The sequence below is a fragment of the Halichondria panicea genome, chromosome 8 (genome assembly GCF_963675165.1).
Source record: "Halichondria panicea chromosome 8, odHalPani1.1, whole genome shotgun sequence".
Taxonomy (NCBI): Eukaryota; Metazoa; Porifera; class Demospongiae; order Suberitida; family Halichondriidae; genus Halichondria; species Halichondria panicea.
Window position 1 is genome coordinate 545,001 of NC_087384.1, and position 19,735 is coordinate 564,735.

The 19,735-nt window shown below is 42.3% G+C and overlaps 5 protein-coding genes across 6 annotated transcripts in view; 3 read left to right on the plus strand and 2 right to left on the minus strand.

Moving 5' to 3' along the window:
* The window catches only part of LOC135339356 (EF-hand calcium-binding domain-containing protein 5-like), a 7,534-nt gene extending 3,119 nt beyond the window's left edge, over positions 1–4,415 (minus strand). Inside the window, exons 1-10 of the mRNA XM_064535428.1 lie at positions 3,745–4,415; positions 3,592–3,658; positions 3,372–3,540; positions 3,228–3,270; positions 3,052–3,151; positions 1,781–2,732; positions 1,442–1,625; positions 1,010–1,190; positions 657–793; positions 130–258 (exon numbers count right to left, since the gene is read on the minus strand). Coding sequence (XP_064391498.1) covers positions 130–258; positions 657–793; positions 1,010–1,190; positions 1,442–1,625; positions 1,781–2,732; positions 3,052–3,151; positions 3,228–3,270; positions 3,372–3,540; positions 3,592–3,658; positions 3,745–4,311 — 2,529 coding nt within the window. The 5' untranslated portion in view covers positions 4,312–4,415. The remainder of the gene's footprint in view (positions 1–129; positions 259–656; positions 794–1,009; positions 1,191–1,441; positions 1,626–1,780; positions 2,733–3,051; positions 3,152–3,227; positions 3,271–3,371; positions 3,541–3,591; positions 3,659–3,744) is intronic.
* An 85-nt stretch (positions 4,416–4,500) lies between these two features.
* Positions 4,501–6,300, plus strand: LOC135339360 (uncharacterized). The gene has a single exon (XM_064535432.1). It carries the CDS (start codon positions 4,559–4,561, stop codon positions 6,161–6,163), a length of 1,605 nt encoding a protein of 534 aa, XP_064391502.1. The 5' UTR covers positions 4,501–4,558; the 3' UTR covers positions 6,164–6,300.
* Positions 6,301–6,589: 289 nt separating this feature from the next.
* LOC135339359 (uncharacterized) lies at positions 6,590–9,469 on the plus strand. The gene is made up of 2 exons (XM_064535431.1): positions 6,590–6,720; positions 7,550–9,469. The coding sequence occupies exon 2, from the start codon at positions 7,700–7,702 to the stop codon at positions 9,389–9,391; it is 1,692 nt and encodes a 563-aa protein (XP_064391501.1). The 5' UTR covers positions 6,590–6,720; positions 7,550–7,699; the 3' UTR covers positions 9,392–9,469.
* Positions 9,470–9,822: 353 nt separating this feature from the next.
* On the minus strand, positions 9,823–14,146 carry LOC135339369 (palmitoyltransferase ZDHHC5-A-like). Its single transcript, XM_064535442.1, has 9 exons — positions 13,987–14,146; positions 13,652–13,750; positions 12,802–12,956; positions 12,186–12,337; positions 11,739–11,905; positions 11,316–11,418; positions 10,834–11,064; positions 10,259–10,460; positions 9,823–9,988 (listed from the first exon to the last, which is right to left on the minus strand). Exons 2-8 carry the CDS (start codon positions 13,732–13,734, stop codon positions 10,284–10,286), a joined length of 1,068 nt encoding a protein of 355 aa, XP_064391512.1. The 5' UTR covers positions 13,735–13,750; positions 13,987–14,146; the 3' UTR covers positions 9,823–9,988; positions 10,259–10,283.
* Positions 14,147–14,229: 83 nt separating this feature from the next.
* On the plus strand, positions 14,230–19,552 carry LOC135339372 (tectonic-like complex member MKS1). 2 transcript variants are annotated; one of them, XM_064535448.1, is made up of 21 exons: positions 14,230–14,465; positions 14,615–14,712; positions 14,830–14,879; positions 14,935–15,017; positions 15,105–15,177; positions 15,242–15,315; positions 15,481–15,612; positions 15,744–15,783; positions 15,997–16,078; positions 16,591–16,673; positions 16,930–16,989; positions 17,053–17,095; positions 17,204–17,266; positions 17,399–17,484; positions 17,538–17,598; positions 17,823–17,930; positions 18,516–18,649; positions 18,912–18,994; positions 19,066–19,104; positions 19,297–19,331; positions 19,403–19,552. In XM_064535448.1, the coding sequence occupies exons 1-21, from the start codon at positions 14,323–14,325 to the stop codon at positions 19,465–19,467; spliced, it is 1,635 nt and encodes a 544-aa protein (XP_064391518.1). In that variant the 5' UTR covers positions 14,230–14,322; the 3' UTR covers positions 19,468–19,552. The 2 variants fall into 2 exon arrangements, with proteins under 2 accessions (XP_064391518.1, XP_064391519.1); XM_064535449.1 differs by lacking the exons at positions 19,297–19,331; positions 19,403–19,552 and adding an exon at positions 19,191–19,264.
* Positions 19,553–19,735: the final 183 nt, after the last annotated feature.

Genomic DNA, 19,735 nt, shown 5'->3' on the forward strand with positions numbered 1-19,735 from the left:
TCACTGGGAATAATCGGAAAATCCCACTAGCCAGCTCAAGAGGAGTTGATGTACACACACACACACACGTACAAGCTGCTCAGTAGACACATGTACAGACATGCAAGCTGATGAGACACTGTACCGTACCTTGTGTATTGCCTCAATGGCCATCTTCATAGCCCTAGAGAACTGCAGTCCACTGCTCTTACCAGTCAGTGCTATCCTGTCCAGTAGACCCTTCCTCAGCTCTCCTCGGCGAATCTCATCAAATGTCAACTAAACAAGAGAAAAAATAATGATCAACTATACAGAAAAAATAGTATCAATGTTTGGTACATAGAACAACAGTATTATTTCGGTATAGTGCATCATCCACTAGTTACAGTACTCTAATCTCAATCAGGCTAAAACGTACATGTATGTCATAAGCAAGCCATGTACATGCACTGTACATGTACAGGTAATATACAGTGTGTGTGTGTGTGTGTGTGTGTGTGTGTGTGTGTGTGTGTGTGTGTGTGTGTGTGTGTGTGTGTGTGTGTGTGTGTGTGTGTGTGTGTGTGTGTGTGTGGTGCGTGCGTGCGTGCGTGCGTGCGTGCGTGCGTGCGTGTGTGTGTGCGTGTGCGTGCGTGCGTGCGTGCGTGCGTGTGTGTGTGTGTGCCTAGCTGGATCACCTTGACACTAGCGAGGAGGTAGTCAGCAAACTCCTCAAACTTGCTCAGAGTCATGTCCTCAGTCAGTCCCTGTATGTAGAGCTGGAAGGCCTCTCTAGAGAGACGAGGGGCACCTTGGGACAGTAGGATCTCTTTAGCTGAGGGGGGAGACAAACATTTGCAATATAACTTTTCACCTCGAGAAAACACATAAAAGTCTACACACTTGAGGCTAGCATTTACGGTTTTTTCTTGCTTTCAGTGAGGGTTTTGTACAGTGCTGCCACATTTACGAAAAGACAGAAGAAGATTTACCAGGAATGTATCTCATGACAGTACACACACACACACACAGTGACCTTTGCCCTCCTCACCATGTTTCTGAGCTTCCTCGCTGCTGAAGCCCTTCCAGCGACTCAATACTAACTGGAGCTCATCCAACTCAAGGTAACCAGAGCGATCGTGATCCCATACCTCAAACAGCGAGTGTGCTCTCTTTCTACGAGTGAGGATGAACTTTTGCTGCTGCGCTAGCTCCAGACGCTCAGACCTTTCCTGTGTGATTCACAAAGTACATGTATTGTAGTACCGAAGAGCAATAACTCTAGCTAAGAAGGATCAAGTTCAGAAATAAAGGTGGCATTCTGCAGCTCTTTGGGAGTTGTGTCAGATGGTATATAACTTTTCTTTAGGGGCCAAAACTATCACCTATATACAGGTTATGATGGACTTGCTGTTTTACAATTTCGACATACATACATACGTATGTACATGTAGCCTTATAGGTGATGTGCTATATGCTATACCTGAGCAGTCTCTTTGTAGTTATCTTGCATGAAGCTGGAGACGGTATCAACGGTTGAGTCCAGAGGAGGTGTGACCAGAAACAGCTCCACTAGCTGCACAAATTGAGAGCGGTTGAGTAGAAAGTGGTCCCACGAACCACCTGGGCCAGAGGGGCTCACAGGTCTTCTGGACATTCCAGACAATCTAGCAAAGGAGAAAAAAAGAACGCTAATTGATCGAGCAAACAATGACACATACTGTATTATACATGCATGCACTAAGGATTTTTCTGTAAAATTGGAGAGTTATATCAAACTACGTCCAACACACACACAGTACTGTAGCTGTACATACTGTACCTTCTCATGGCAGAGATAGATGCAGATCGTCCATATGCACTGGCAGTAGCCAACCTCCTCTCAAATACTGACCCAGCATGGGACTTCAATGGGACCACTCCTTCCTTAATATCTGTAGACACCTCTACTGTGGACCCACCATCACTATCTCCTGCCCCGGGACTAACCTCTGCTCCCAACATCTCACTCTCTTGAGGCCCACCATCATCAGCTGGTACATTGCTTGTCTCATCAGCTGGTACATTGCTTGTTTCCTCAGTCTCAGTTGGTACATTGCTTGCTTTATCAGCTGGTACATTGCTTGTCTCATCAGCTGGTGCATCGTTTGTCTCATCAGCTGGTATATCGTTTGTCTCATCAGCTGGTACATTGCTTGTTTCCTCAGCTGGTACATTGCTTGTTTCCTCAGCTGGTACATTGCTTGTCTCATTAGCTGGTGCATCGTTTGTCTCATCAGCTGGTACATTGCTTGTCTCATCAGCTGGTACATTGCTTGTCTCATCAGCGGGTACATTGCTTGTTTCCTCAGCCTCAGCTGGTACATTGCTTGCTTTATCAGCTGGTACATTGCTTGTCTCATCAGCTGGTACATTGCTTGTCTCATCAGTTGGTACATCATTTGTCTCTTTTGTCACAGATTCTGTTGCCTCTTGCGTTGTCTCTACTTCTGTAGACTCCTGTGGTGAGCTAGCTGCTTCAGGATCAACAGCTGGTGGGTCCTCTCCTTCTGGGATTGACTCATCCAGTGTGCCCTGTTGATCAGTCCCCTTGGTATCTTGCGATTTCTCAAGAGTGTCGTTTTGAACATTGTCAGAGGATTCTTGCTCTGTGACTGTTGGTAGTTGTCCAGCGAGGAACTCCTTGTAGTCTTGCTTAGAGAGGGAGGATGCTACCACACTAGTGCTGTGCCTCTCTTCATCATCCTCAGCATCCACCACCTCAACAATAGGCCCTAATAGGAAGGTATTATACTGTACACACAAAAAGAAGATTAAACAATTTAAGTACCATGTACATGTACCTCTACATGTGATTTCTACACTGTACAGTTATGGGTGCTAAGTAAACAGTCCATGAGCGATTTTTAAGAGGATCGATTAGGCCTTTCAAAGGGCTACAAAATGCATTTTTTAAGCATGAGAATGCACAATCCTAACTAGCTACTCAGCAGCCAGAGAGTGCTATCAAAAACAGGAAAAATCAATCACTAGGGCTATAATGAGAGAAACGAATATTTTGTCTGATCTAAACACATCATTAGATAGTCTCACATTTTCTTGGGTTATGGAGCTTGTCCAGCACATCACTCGAGGCAGAGTCATACAAGCAGCTGAACAAGTGGAGCACTCTTAGACGTTCCACAAAACCAGTCTACAGAAACAAGCAGTGAGTTACCGTAAGTACATAGACACATACATGTACATGTAGTATGATGTACTGCTATTACCTTGTCAGGGTCACAGGAGTCAAAAATGCCAGCAATAAGTGATCTGTATAGAAGGAATAAAATGTTGTAAGAAAAACCATGAAATTTATTTTACACAAGCTAGCAATGAGCTTGATGTTGTGTGTGTACAGTGCATATGCTGACCGTCTCTGTTCCCTGTGGAGTCTTCTCCTGTGTTCTGTCCCACACACAGTCAGGTGGTCAGCCAGGGAGTCAAGCAAGTCATCAGGTATATCGACTGTAGCCTCCAACAGCCTGGACACCAGACTAGCCTCACTGATCATTCCAGTGGGTAAGGGTTCGGAGAAATTGGCTGGTAGGAAGAGGGGGGGCTGAGATAGTGGATTAGGGAGATTTGGTTTACCAGTGAGTGTGGATGCCATTGGGTGAGTGGAGGTCAGATCCAGCCAGGAGGTAAGGGCCAGTTGAACCTGCAGGAGTCAAAAGACATATCATTGTACTTACACATAAAACTTTGTTATAATAACTCTAGCTGGCCAGAATGAGTCATACTCACCTCAGCTGTGATGAGCTCATCGTTCCCTGGTAGTACCCACTTGCTGCAAGCACCACTCAATAGCTCCTTCTTCCTCTGGACCTCTAGGGCACATGCCAACTCTGCTCTCTCCCTCTCCATTCGTCGTGTCTTGATGTCCGTTTTAAGACGCATCGTATGCTCCACATCGATAGAGTACCCCATCTTCTTGAGCTCTTCCGTCACTTCCTGCATGGCTCTACAGTAGGGATGGGCCTCGGCAAAGTTACTGTACTTGGGGTTGTTTCGCATGAGGTGCTGACCGAGGTAATTAATGGGGTTGAAGTCAGGGTTCTCCCCGTTGTCATCCACGTACCCTCGGTGACTAACTTCAGTCAAGAGTTTCTCTAGACCCACCACTAGTGATGGTAGGAGGTTTTTCACTAGGTAGACTCTCAGCTCAGACGTTGTTTGTAGTTCATTCAACCAGTCACGGGCTAACAACTCCAGTGGAACTTTATTGGTTGCCACTTTGTCATTTTGAGTGATTGCTTTCTCCTTCAAGGATGACAGACGGTTCTTTTCTCTGTGCTTTTCCCACCTCTTCATATTTCTTCTTGTACGTAGCTAGCTAGCTAGCTTTCTTTGATCAACCACATGGAATAATTAGCTATGTTGCCATACCAACATTGTCAAATCACGATGAATTGGTAAAGATCATTAACTTGAAATTTGAAAATATGAATTAGGGGCTTTGCACATGCCCCAGATATAATTATGGGAGGAATTGGAGGCGTGGCTGCTTGTGTTGTTTAGCTTAGCATTTTGGCTATGTTTATAGGTTACCTAGCTAGCTATGTCTCTCAGTATCAGTGAAGTTAGAAGTTGTTGCTCAGTCAGGATGATACCTTTAATGCTGGTAGACGAAATGTGTCAATCAATTCACATCTCTTTGGTGGATAAAAATGGTTGGCTATGGAACATCAACACTCTCACCACTCTCAATCACAGTGAAGAACTGCTCAAAGCATCTGATTTCAGGGCCTATTCTGTTATCACTGAGTCTGACTATGTATGGGAGGCCATTAACGATGATGGTGGGTATAAAGCACTTAGTCCAGACATTGATACTAAACTGAAACTATTACAACATCCTGTCACAGCTGCTGGAGAGTTGCCACCTACCTTTTTACATGATGGAGACCACTTTACTGTTGATTTCTCGAGGATGCAGTTGTCAAGTTTTAAGTCTGGAAATCGGCAGATACGACAGAGCTGTTATTACTGGTGTCATAGAGATCTAGAAACTGGGTTTATCAGACGCTATGACAATCCCTCTAATATTATTATTGAAGAGATGTATCGATATGGTGGAAGATTTGTGTCAATGGGTGGAACTCAGTACACCTTCATGTTCTCACCTGTGAAGTCTTATCAGGTTGATATCAGCTCTGGTAATCTGGTGGAGATAATGCGCTATCCACCGGTCAATTCCAATCCTTGTGAGATACAAGTCAATGTTTCCCTACAAGGAAACCCTTCAATACTACCTTTTATTAATCCAGAACGCAATCTTCAATATCGAGAATTAAACTTCTCCTTCTCATCAAGTGACAAGCTAAAGCAAGTTGTCTTGCATCAACTAGCCAACGTTACACGCAGCTACTGTGTTAGTGCTGAACACAATCTTTTGGGTGACAAAATAACATCGAAAATCTACGGTGCACGGGGGTACGTGGACAGGGTGTATGCTCTACTAAACACTCTCACTCTCGAGTTATGTCAGCAAATAGAGTCACAAGCAGTCAGCAGTAACCCACCATCTAGAGATTCTACCTCGCTAAGTGTTAAGCGGGAACCGCAAACCAAGTATTGCGAGTTGAAGAGTGTATCTAAGGGCTCCCTCGATTGGGAGCGCATCTACAGTCACATGAAACAGACTTTACCAAATATTTCAATAATAAAAATTGATTGTGTGCAAAACAAGCCACTCCAAGAAAAGTATGAATTGGAAAAAAGACAAATGGAAGAGAGGAACAAAGGAAAAACTCATGAAAAATATCTGTTTCACGGCTCGAGGGCAACTAGTCCTGAGAAAATTGCACTTTCTCCAAAAGGATTTGACTTTCGATGTAGCACAACAGGCAAACTGATGTGGGGGAAAGGAGCATACTTCGCGGTGAAGGCAGCCTACAGTGACAAGTATTCTCACCAACTTCAACCCGGTAATAAGAAACAAATGCTTGTTGCTCGAGTGCTAACAGGCAAGAGTTGTTCTTACGGTACCAAACAGAATCCTGATCTATATCAACCTCCACCATTACCAACAAAGGGTTTATCTTCTCAAGGACCCATGTTGTCGTACGATACAGTGAACGGAGAGACTAACGGTTCTCAAGTGTACATAGTGTACGATCACGACAAGTCTTATCCTGCCTTCATCATCACATACACAAGCTAGCTACCGATCAAGGACATTACAGTGTTTTTTTTTTAGAAGTTTATTTTTGTGTGTTTATTGTTAAAAAATTAGATATGAGACCTCATAATTAGTAATACATACAGCATGTCATAATAATTATGACTTTTTGAAAGAAATGGTGTCATAAAAAAATCATATTTGAGAGATAAGCAAATTTGGCGATATACCATGGATAAATAGGCTAGCCCATGGTCCAAGGCCGAAAAATGAGGCCCCGATAAAACTTTGGATCATTTGTAGCTTTCAGAAAATCTTTTCCGCTGCCATAACTTGAATTCCGTAGATCCAACATTTATTTCTTTATTTTTTTATGAATTCCTGAAAGCTTAGAAAAAAAGAGATCAAAAAATTAATGGTGCCATCAAAAATCATATTTGAAGTATTTGGGCAATACCATGGTCCAAGGCCAAAAAATGACAAATAACGGCCCCGACAAATTTTGGATTAAAACATTTGAAAGGTCTCTTTCTAAGCTTTCATTGGATCAACACAGTGCTAAAGTTAAGGCTGTTGAAAGATATTCAACTACAACACTGGTGAGTGTATACTTGAACACTATACCTCTTGGTTCAGTCGGGGGACTCTTTCCGCTGCCATAACTTGAATTCCGTGGATCCAATGTCAAAAAAGCTTAGAAAAAAAGAGATCAAATGGTGTCATAAAAAAAATGAGGTATTCCAATACTAATAACCCATGGTCCAAGGCCGAAAAATGATAAATTAGGGCCCTGACAAAATTTTGGATTGAAACACATCATTTGAAAGGTCTCTTTCTAAACTTTCAGAAAATCAGAAAATATTTGATATTGGATCAACGGTACTAAAGTTAATTGCTGTTGAAAGATATTCAACTACAGTGGAACCTCTCTATATAAACGGACACCTTTGGGGAACAATGTTTTGGCCTTTATACAGAGGTGGCCTTTGTTGAGAGGTTGTTTTGTACACAAACTGGGACTGTTGAGAGGTTGTTTTGTACACAAACTGGGACCTGGGTGCCTGGCTGTTATATAGCAGCTGACCTTTATTCAGAGGTAGTTGTTAACGGAGGTTCCACTGTACCTATCTATCTATGCCCAATGGTTCGACAATTCTTTCTGCAATAAAAAAATGTTCGTGGATATCTCTACAACAATGTCTGAAATAGAGTCCAAGGCAGAAAAATGTGTTGAGTTTTGTCCTTATGTATTTTTTTGTAGTTTTCTGACTAATTTTATGGATGGTTAGACTTTATACACACACTCATGATGAACATTTTACCATTATTTATTTGTTATAATGATTAATAATTAATTTCGCTGCATGCAAACTCAAAGAGTGGGTAATGATCGACCATGATTGCAACACACTTAATTTTGCGCAACAGGGGAAACTCAAGAATGGAAAATGATCGACCATGATGTTTATTAAAAACGACCAAGACCATCCCAGTTCACAGGTATAGCCATCTACCGGTACGCGGTAGCTAGATATCTGACCATATCATATCCATGTACCAGTAGCTAGCTAGCTAGCTATGTCTAGGTCTCTCATCAGTGAAGTTACAAGTTGTTGCTCAGTCAGGATGATCCCTTTAATGTTGGAAGACGAAGTGTGTCGATCAATTCACATCTCTCTGGTGGATAAAAACAACGAGCAAAGAAACATCACCACTCTCAGACCAAGTGGAGAACTGCTCAAAGCATCTGATTTCAAGGCCTATTCTGTTATCACTGAGTCTGACTACGTATGGGAGGCCAATAGCGATGATGGTGGATACACAGCACTTAGTCCGGAGGTCGATAAGCTTACCAAACAGAAACTGAAGCTATCACAACATGCCGTCACAGACCCCGCTGCTGGAGAGTTATCATCTTTTCCTCATGATGGATACCTCATTACTGTTGATTTCTCGAGAATGAAAATGTCAAGTTGTAAGTCTGGAACTCGGCATATACGACAGGGCCGTCCTTACTGGTTCTATAAGTATCCGCAGATTGGATTTATCAGACACGAAGAAAACGACTCTAAAAGCATTGAAGAGATGTATCGATATGGTGGAAGATTCGTGACAATGGGTGGAACTCAGTACACCTTCATGTTCTCACCTGTGAAGTCTTATCAAGTTGATATCAGCTCTGGTGATTTGGTGGAGATAATGCGTTATCCTCCTGTCATTTCCAATCCTTGTGAGATAAAAGTCAATGTTTCCCTACAAGGAAACCTGTTGGTAATCAAACGACTAGATCTAGAAAGCAATCCTTACCATCGAGAGTTGACCTTCTCCATCTCATCAAGTGACAAGCTAAAGCAAGTTGTCTTGCATCAACTAGCCAACGTTACACGCAGCTACTGTGTGAGTGCTGAACACACTCTTTTGGGTGACAAGATAACATCGAAAATCTACGGTGCACGGGGGTACGTGGACAGGGTGTATGCTCTACTAAACACTCTCACTCTCGAGTTATGTCAGCAAATAGAGTCACAAGCAGTCAGTAGTGGTCCACCATCTAGAGATTCTACCTCTCTGCGTACTGATTGGGAACCGCAAACCGACGATTGCGAGTTGAAGAGTGTATCCAAGGGTTCACACGAATGGAAGTACATCCTCAGTCTTATGAGAGATACTTTACCAAATATTTTGATTCACAAAATTGAGCGTGTACAGAACAAGCCACTCCGGGAAAAGTATGAGTTAGAGAAACGACAAATGGAAAAGAGAAACAAAAGTGAAATTAATGAGCAGTATTTGTTTCACGGCTCAAAGACAACCAGTCCTGAGGAAATTGCGTTCTCTCAAAAAGGAATTGATTTTCGATTTAGCAAACAAACAGGCAAGCTATTGTGGGGGACTGGAGCATACTTTGCAGTGAAGGCAGCCTACAGTGACAATTTCGCTCATCATCTTCGAGGGAGCAGGAAACAAATGCTTCTTGTTCTAGTGCTTACAGGTAAGAGTTGTTCATACGGTACAAGACAGGACTCGACTCTAACGAAACCGCCACCATTACCAAAGGGTTCGTCTTCTCAAGGACGCATGTTGTTCGATACAGTGAATGGAGAAACTAAACTGCTACCATTATCAAGGAGTTCATCTTCTCAAGGACACATGCTGTACGATACAGTGAACGGAGAGACTAATGGTTCTCAAGTGTACGTAGTGTACGATCACGACAAGTCTTATCCTGCCTTCATCATCACATACACAAGCAACCTTGACCTGAGATAATTATTATAGTATGTTTTTTAGAAATTTTAAACTTTGTAATTGATTACAATAGGTAATGATCATGCTTGAAAAATTGTACACAGTTATACCGTATAGCGCGAAATTTTCGAGGCACTTATATTTCGTGGATTGGCCTCTAAATACCATTTCGTTGCACAATGTTCGCGGAATGATTGCTTACCGGAAGCCACGCCTTTAAATATTTGCACGATAGCAGGTAAAGAACAATTTTTGTGGACTTAATTTTGGTATAGAATTCTAACCCACGAAATCCGCGAAAATTAAGCCCCTCGAACATTTCGCGCTATACGGTATGGGACACACCCACGTACATACACAGAGGCATGAATAGAGCATTATTATAGTACATACATTACACATAATTATGCTCATACATGTACAAGCTCTTCTACTAATATAGCTCAATACGATTCATTTGTCAATATGCAATATGCGAGAACAGAAATGAATACGAGGATACATACATAAACTATACACAGAAAGAAACAGATGTAATAATATATAGTTTATGGAGATATGAAGAGTTTGAATCCACTAAGCTTGTCTCGAGACGGAGTAGCAGTGCAATCATTAAAACTGCAGGGAAAAACAACAATTAAAACACAAAAACACATAATTATGACAGTACACTAAAAGTACACACAGTATGCCAGCATACACATGCACGTACAGTTCATATGCAATCAACCTTGGGCAGACCAGCCTGTAATAAAGAGGTGGCCTATCCAAACACAGATTTTGGGGCCTAATTGTTATAATTATAGGGTGGCCACAATAGTTGTACAAGTTACACATTTTACAGTAAAACCTTGCCAATTTATAATTTAATTATGTGAACACACTTACATTATGGTGGGGTGGTGATGTAATGTTAAACACTGATCTCACTCCGAGCCCCCGATCTCATACTGGCCATAGTGTTCGTGTTACTCTCTACTATATTTGAACCGTTCAGCTGTCTCTGGAGGAGAGGGTTCATGGAGTTCTGACTGACCAGGTCGGCATGGGTGTGTGCCTGTGCCTGTGTGTGTTGCGTGTGAGCCTGTACCTGTGTGTATGTGTGTGTGTGTGTGTGTGTGTGTGTGTGTGTGTGTGTGTGGGTGTGGGAGGGGGGTAGTACAAAGCTCGGCTTAAGAATGGACATGCATGGACACAGTGTGAATACGATAAGCTACGTACAGCCTTTCCACCTCACTTGAAATGTTTTTTAAAACCCAAAAGCATTAAATTGAGCTCCTGTGTAGAATAGTGTACAGACTATACAGAGCCTATGTTGTGGTTGGTTCCACTGCGCACCTGTACACTACAGTGGTTGACTATTATTATGTTTTCTCTAACCAGGCTTGCAATTGTACAGTATACAAAATGGCACGATAAAAGGAACTTGTTAAAACCAATTAGGAAAATAATATTTTTCTCACTCTTTCTCTATGGAGATTGCTGTCATCCAGATCCTCGTATATAGGCATACCCCTGAGGTCGTGGGCAGCCCTCGGAGGGGATTCCCCTGCTGATTGTCCATCACTGGGCTGCAAACTCTTCACCTTATAATGCATGTAGCGTGGTCTCTTTGAAGCACACAGAACAGCAGCGCAGTTTCGCCAGCAGCCAAGGTCGTACGGATTCTGAACTCCACGAAACTTTCCAGTTACCTGGACAGTAAATAATGTAGTAGCTGACAGACACATAATCATATACACAATACAGTAACTACTTTTAGCGTACGTTTTTTATTACAATTTTCAGGGATGGAATATCATAACTTAAACATACACATATCTATACATCTGTACAGTACGGCCAGACATATGAATAGAAATTTAAGCAGGGGCTTACAATTTATAGGCAGTGAAGGCCTCTAAAAATATGACAATAATAGACCACCCTCCTCCCCCGCACTCACATGTTCATTGGTTGACCTGCCGATACAGATGAGACCCATATGAAAGCCAGTGAGTCCCACCACAGGTATAAATACCAACACACCGAGCACCATTAGAATAATCCTGATAACAGTCAAGGAGCACAACACACACACATCACACACACACACACACATCCAGACCCACCCACCCACACACACACACACATACATCACAGGCTACACAAGCATTCTAGAAACACAGACATCCAATGGTTAGTGATGTAATTAAAGGGTAGACTGGGCAATTGATGAGTCTAACTTTGAGTGGCCACAATCAATACATGACTACAATCACACATCCTGCACTCATACAAGTACCTGTCATAACATCGTGCTGGCTATACTTCTATTCATACAGTACAGGACTAAGTTAGTACTCTTCACAAGACTAAGTCAGGATACTCAACAATGACCATGGTGAGGTCATCAATGTGCAGGATGATGGACACTATGCCCCAGGCAAACCCGCTGAGAATGAACAGAGTGAGAGAGGTTACAAAGAAGAAGAAGTATTTGTAGTTCCGTTTCCCGATACAGTTGTCCACCCACGGACAATGGTGGTCAAATTGCTGCAGGGGAGGGAGGCAATAAACGATAACAAGGAAGATCAGGAGAGGCAATACTGTTGTTAATTTTTTGGTGGCAATAAAATGCGAAATTCCAGTGGAAACTGCTGAGGTAAAAAAATATTTGATCAAAGACCTAGAGGATGAATATTGTAACAACATAATTATGATCTAAAGTGCACATAATCTGCCAAGGGATGGATGCTGGGAACATGTTTCAGACTCTAAAGTGCTTTACTGTACATTTAATGCTCTAAGATTGTTAATTCAAATCCCCACCCACCTCCACACAGTTGTCACATATGCTGCAGTGTGAGGTTCGTGGTGGGCGGTAGAACCTGCAGGTGTCACACCACTTCATCCGCACATTGACACCGTTGATGTCAATGGCACGATAGAGAGGCTGTCTGAAATCGTCCTCTTCCTCCGTACGCTCTGTGGGGGGGTGGTGTGGGTGGAGCTTGGTTAGACATGGGTATACATGTATAAAAGTGTGGACAGTCGAAAGCATTCTATAAAAGGCAATTTTAACAACAGGATAAGCTCTCTAAAAAGGACAAACTGGCTGTTACCCAGTGTTCCCATATATACATGTATACGGTGGCTTTATTGTATCCCAGTACAATGTAGCACCAGGTGTACATGTACTGTGTGTGAAATATGCACAGAGTGAAATAATGAAATCTAATAGTCTAGCTATGTTACATCACTGTGTGTGGGCTGTGAGCGTGTACACACACACACACCTGCACACACACTATCAAATTACATTACAGGAGAACACTGAAAATATTAAGTGTCCCCCCACACACACCCCCTCCCCCCCCACACACACACACACCCTCCCCCTCCCACACACACACACCCCCTCCCCCCCACACACACACACACACACTCACCTCTTGGATAAATCCCCGGGTCCACAAAGGAGGCAAGAAAGAACGTAGTGACGACTAAGATGTAGAGCAGTCCCATGTACACAATACCCACTATAGGAATGATAATAAATATCCGTTCTGATTGGTTGAGGAAGTACGTCACCAGGTTCCTCATCCTATGTGTGTGGGGGTGTGGTGTGTGTGTGTGTGTGTGGGTGGGTGGGGTTGATGTGTGTGAAGTGTGTGGGTATCGGGGGAGGGGTGGGATTGACAAGCAAGTTAATGCATCTAATATCACTACGGCTCATTAAGCAGATTGTAATATCATAAATTCACCCATAATCAAAACAGGCAGACATACGTATGTACACACACAAGCAATGCCATCGGTAATAAACTAAATTTGACAACAGACTGAAGCCATACATATCATTGTTCTCATTCTGATAAAATTAACAGCTCAAAAAGAAATTGGTTCTGCTCTCCATAAAATGCTCTCCATAAAAATCCCATGACTAATGAACAGTACGTATTAGCAGGAACAGATGTACAGGAGAATGATGGTGGCCAAATATACAAGTCTGTTAGGATGGTTGTCACGGGTACACTAGGAGCTAGTCGGCTAATACGGGGTTGATGACTTGACAGTTATGTTTGAATACAAATAGTACACGGTTGCAATTGAGTAGCTAGTGTACCAAGCACCTAATAAGTGTAGAGCTATACAACACTGTGTGGGTACATAACACACTGCGTTTAATATCCTCTTATATATGTACTGTGTCATGCACTCCGGACTGTGTGTGTATGTGCTCACAGTCGGTGCCAAGTCTGTCAGTTTATGTAATACTAAACACACACGTAGACTTACGGGAAAGCAAAGAACAGTATTCCTCCTATAAACAGGACGATTGTCGCTCCAATGTAGGGTATCTGCCTGGTTGATATGCCCATGATTGCAGGGCCTTCCCTGTGGAAGTGAACACATGGTTTATAATAAGATAGTGTGATTGAATCAGAGGATGTCATACAGCTCTTGTTAATATGGCATGAATATAAATCAATACATGGACTGTACTGGTAGGTACAGGCTACATCATATCCAGTACTGACATTGTCATCAGTTCACATAGTATAATTATATATTATTACATAATTATACTTTAGAAACCATAATTATTACGTATAGTCAACACAGCCACTCACCACTGAAACAGACTCTTCTTACAGCTTGTGTGTACCACCCAGTACCTAGATGATCTATGATGCTTGTTTCCAGAGCTCTGGCTACTAGCACGTACTTACTCTGTGATCTGTGATCTGATCAACTACCTATTTCCTGTGGGCACGGCTTGACCAGTAAATTAAGGTTACCGCCCATCAATTTAACAAGGCAGCCCCACCCTTCTTTGTGTATAGAAGGGAAAAACCCTCTGACATGTTGGGTGGGTGTGTCTGACCCTCATGGCTGGCATGGAAATTATCTTTAACAAATCTACAAACCTTGTACAGTAGCCGGTTTTCAGTGGACAATTGCAAGGGATGGAGTATTTGCGCTCACTATTTTGGAGAAGTGGTGAGGCGGAGAGTGATGAGCTTAGCAAGGCTGCTAGCGGTGTCATGAAGAAGCCAAATGAGGAGGGAATGTACTACAGTAGAGACAGTCTCAAGAACCTACAATTCAGGTGAGCAGGCAGAGCAAGTACACACTCTGAGCTGCTGTGTGATTAGCTGGCTACGTGATTGTTTGGAAGATCCAAGTTACCCTTTTACATATATTATTGTCAGTGTTGTGTTAGCTTCATGATCTTATCTCCCCGGCTGGCCCATGCAGAGTGGTTCTCCGTAAAGTGACTGCCTCTGGAGGAGGAGCTGGGATCATCAGAGAGACTGGCAGGATGAGTCGAGCCGCCAGCACTGCAGGGGAGCAAGGTGGGGGGTTGCAGCTAGTACAATGCTATATATAACTACAAACAGTCACTGTTCAGCCTTCTATAACGATCCTGTTGATGTTATACTCATTGTATACATGTACATGTACATATACAGACAACACTGATGCGTGGGTGTTCAAATGGCAGGAGAAGGTCTTTAGTCAGGTATGTAGTCTGCTGCTGACTCAGCACTCCTCAATCCACACCCCCTCCCTTACAGCATGAAGATGAATTGTACGCCGATGCCAACAACTGTGTCAATCCATTGCAACTGCGATACCATCGGGAAATACTGCAGCAAAGGTTAGAAATTGCATTCCTAATAAGGCTAACTAGCGTGACGTGAGCATCATGTGATTGTCATGTGATTAATTGTCACATGTGTTGCAGGAGCGAGGGCTGTCGACCCAATGGACGACTTTTTTCATATGTAGAAAATGATCATTACCTACTCAGATCAAAAGTAAGAGTTTGTATCTGTCATCCCTCCTCCTGTCGTTGTTTAGTGCCTCTTTTCCCCCAACTAGGAGACTTCAAGGTACCGCACATTCGCTAGTAAACACGCCAACTCCGTAAGAAAAAGACACACCAAAAATACACGGTGAGTAGAAAATGTATCACTACTAGAAATTCATAATTATACCGCTCAAAAATCATTTACTAATACATTTTTTGTAATCGTGCCGGTATCCCTAAATTGAAATGTTTTTCTATAATCACCCCATGTACTAATTAGGTGATTTTTAATTAACTCCTCGTTATCCAGGGGCATCTCCAAGTCAGTCATCTGTGACCCTATCCTGGATCGTCCTAGCGATGATCAGAGAGTTGGCCACAGGATCAATACTCCATCCAACCAGTCCATGTGCCTCATGGCAGACCTACGCAAACAGGATGGGTCAGTATAATAATTTTATACGTACAGTGTCAATTTTGGTAGAGCTGATCGATCTAATTATACAGATAGTCAGTTTTCTTTGGTCATGTGAGAGTTACTTAGTTAACGGCTTGTCAATATATTTCCTGTAGTGTGGACCACATGGACGAACATCTTCTCTGCCAGATTACAGTGAGTACATTATGTCATTGGAAATACTTATTTATTATTATTACCGTTTTACGTCCTATTAAGTTACAAAGTACATGTACTAATTACATTTGCTAATTCCTTTACATGTACTTAGAATAATATTTTGCTTCCAAAAATGTTATCCGGCCCACACATATAGTGCTACCGCTCAAAAATCATTTTTACCAGTATAGCTTCCTCTCCCTGTTACAGGTGGATGGTCATGGTCGAGTGACTCTCTGTCCTGACTTCACCCGAGACAGACCAGCTGTACGCATCGAGAACAGACACAAAGGTCAGTGTTGAGAAGTTGGCCCTGACAGATCTTTTTTTTATTGTATTTTTTGGGGGACCTAGCTTTAAATAGAGCATCTTTAAACGGCCATAACTTTAGTTCCGTTGGTCCAATAACGTTAATGTTATGATTTTCTAAAAGCTTAGAGAAAAGCCTTTCAGATGATGTGTTAAAATCTAAAGTCTATTTTGGGCCTGTTTTTAACCAAATACCGTGGGCTATATAGCCCACGGTATTTTTATGAAAATAGGAAATTATGACCCCTTTCAAATTTGGGATATGAGCATACCATCTGAACGGGCTCCTTCCAAGCTTTCAGAAAATCAGAAAATCGTTGAATTTGGACCAATAGAACTCAAGTTACAGAGCCAACTCAGTTAGCTATAATTATTATGTTTATACGCTTCTTCCATGCACTGTTGTTATAGCTGTCCTGCTGAGGCCATAACATTTGTAGCTGTTTTGCATGATGCCGTGCATATACTTATGTAGTAATGTGTCCTCCTATACAGAGGTGTTTGAGTATCGACTGGAGAATGTCTCAGAGCTCATCTCACCAGAGGAGCAGCTCAAGGAGGACAGGGTTCAAAGAGAGGTGAGAGCTGTGTCTCTTTATAATCATTCAACCAGGATTTAGTGTAGCAGATATAGGCCTCATTATTTTTGCTAGCATTGTATGTACCGATCCATTCTTGTATCGTATACTTAATGTGCACACATACTGTCACAGTATTGGGGATGTCTGTGTACAGTATACACATACCTGCTGTTGTTATGACATACACTAATTATAGTGTGCAATAATATAATATTAATGGTACACTATTTATATAATTCTTTACCTCCCTCAGCTGTATGCTCGTCATGCCAACTATCTGAAGGCGTGTGTAGGAGATACATTCGTTAGCCCTGTAAGTTGCTGTGTACATTATTGGCAGAGTGTGTATTGGATACTGCATACTTGTGTGTTACAGCCTGAGGAGGGTTCTGTCAGGGTGTGCCTACATGGAGAAATAGGTCAGTGAAATGTACACATAGCATTACATAATTATAACTGAGGTTTGTATAGAAATTGGTATGTGCTCCTAGTCTTACAATTTGTTGATTTTATTTTTGTTCATACAGTTTCAGGCGAGGGGTTTGATTTGGATGGCTTGTATGTGAAGGCACAACTTGAACTTCCAGAAGGTATGTATGTAACTATCTTTTTAAATTTCGTCTACGATCTTTCCTTCGTGTTTGGAGTTTTAAAATACACTTCCTGAGTCTGTTTGCTGTCTATACATGTTTAATTATGCTACCATTGTTGCCATTCTCCAGGTTGGCAACTGGAAGATAACCAACCCACCTCCTCAACCAAGCTCTCTGTCGTCTCTCAGATATCCAGAACCAAATCTCGTCACCTGGTGCGTATGACAGACGTGTACTATTAACTCAGGAATATCTCTCCCCCACACAGTGTAATGTGGCTCACTTTGGGTGTCCCTTCGACTACCATCTCATTCACACCCCTACTGAAGGTACGTTAGTCCATTGATGTGCTAGTATCCTTGGACCAAGAGGCTTGTCTGTTAGAATGTGTGAAGAAAGAGATGCTTCAAATGTGTCCATGTCTGCTTCATAGTTACTTCTTTGAGGACGGATTCTTAGCTATTTTAGAAGTGTTTCGGTGATAACTTTAACGTCCCTAAAACTTGTAGTTTAATGAGGGTTAATTGTCCTCTTTGCTCATTGTTTCGATCAGAGCACTTGAGTCGTCGGCCGCGCCTACTGCTGGAGGTGTGCTCTCTGGACTACTGGGACCGACACCGCGTGGAGGGATACGGATACCTGGACCTGCCACACACTTCAGGTGAGTGTTAGTACTAGTGTGTGTGTGTGTGTGTGTGTCACTAGTGTCACTAGTGTATATGTAATAGTTTAGCAATTGGCAAATGAATCTGCTAATGGAATGCTAATACTTGTTCATACATTTTGTACCCTCTGTTAATCAAGAGAAAAGGTAGGGCTATAAGTCCTTGATTTAATCAATGGTTGGGGACTCTTTCAGCTGCCATAACTTGAATTCCATGTATTCAATTTTAAAGATTTTATGATTTTATGAAAGCTTAGAAAAAGACCTTTCAAATGGTATCATCAATGTTCATATTTGTGAGATGAAAGAATTTGCCAATTTTGGCCAAATACCATGGATTATAGCCCATGGTCCAAGGCCGAAAAATGACAAATTAGGACCCGGACCAAATGTTGGATTGAAACACATCATTTGAAAGGTCTTTTTCTAAGCTTTCAGAAAATCATAAAAATGTTGACATTGGATCAACGGTACTAAGGTTATGGCTGTTGAAAGATCAACTGCAACCCCTTGGCTTCAGCTTTTACGTTATTGTAAAATGATTACACATGTTACGCTTTTCATATCGCTGCCTTGTTTTAGGATCACATGATCTGACGCTGCACACATGGCGGCCGGCTGGGAGGGGCGTGGTCGATCAACTGAGACTACATTTTGTGGGAGGAGCACAACAAATCAACGACTTGTCATATGTAGCCTGTCCTAGAGATTTGCAGGTAGTCAAGTTGGCCATGGAACTTATAGTTGCATAGATTGTATATAACCCACACGCACACACACACACACACACACACACACACACACACACACACACACACACACACACACACACACACACACACACACACACACACACACACACACACACACACACACACACACACACACACACACACACACACACACACACACACACACACACACACACACACACACACACACACACACACACACACACACACACACACGCACACACAGGGAGATCGTCTAAGTCGCTATGGATTCCAAACCGAGTCCTCGGGCAGTGTTCGAGTGCACCTATACATTGTACAGCAGAGCAGGTACAGTACGTGTGTGGGATAGGCTCCTTACAGGTGGACATGTTACTATAGTTGTAATTATCTCCACACAGTTTGTTTGTGAAGGCAAGTCAAGAATCTGAGTCCAACACGTAAGCTACTTAAGCGCTCTAAAAACTAAAGTGTACTGTGAAACCAGCTGTTCTTTTATACTCGATGATCCCCACAATGACTCTAGCTCCACTGTTGATACTAACCTCCTCTCTACTGAGATTACAGTGTATGTAATGCTGATATGAATAAGTGTACATCACTGTACTTTATGACCCCCTCACCTGTCACAGGTTAAGGGACCTTCAAAGGACTCAGTTCAGTTTAAGTAAGTGCTATAGCTAGCTGCTATATTTGTGTCAGGGGGGTTGGATTGACTGCCTCTGTCTCCCTCCTCAGGTGCACTCATGAGCGCTAAGAAGAGAGCACATGTGTTGGCAACAACACTGCGAGCAAAGCAATGAATATTTGTATACAGCTAATTTCCATCACATCAATTGTGCATATATAGCATTCTCATACCAGTTGATCTAATTATGTGTGAAACAGTTCATTCCATGGATACATATATATACCGTATAGCGCGAAATGTTCGAGGGGCTTAATTTTCGCGGATTTCGTGGGTTAGAATTCTATACGAAAATTAAGTCCACGAAAATTATTCTTTAATTAGAATTACCTGCTATCGTGCAAATATTTAAAGGCGTGGCTTCCGGTAAGCAGTCATTCCGC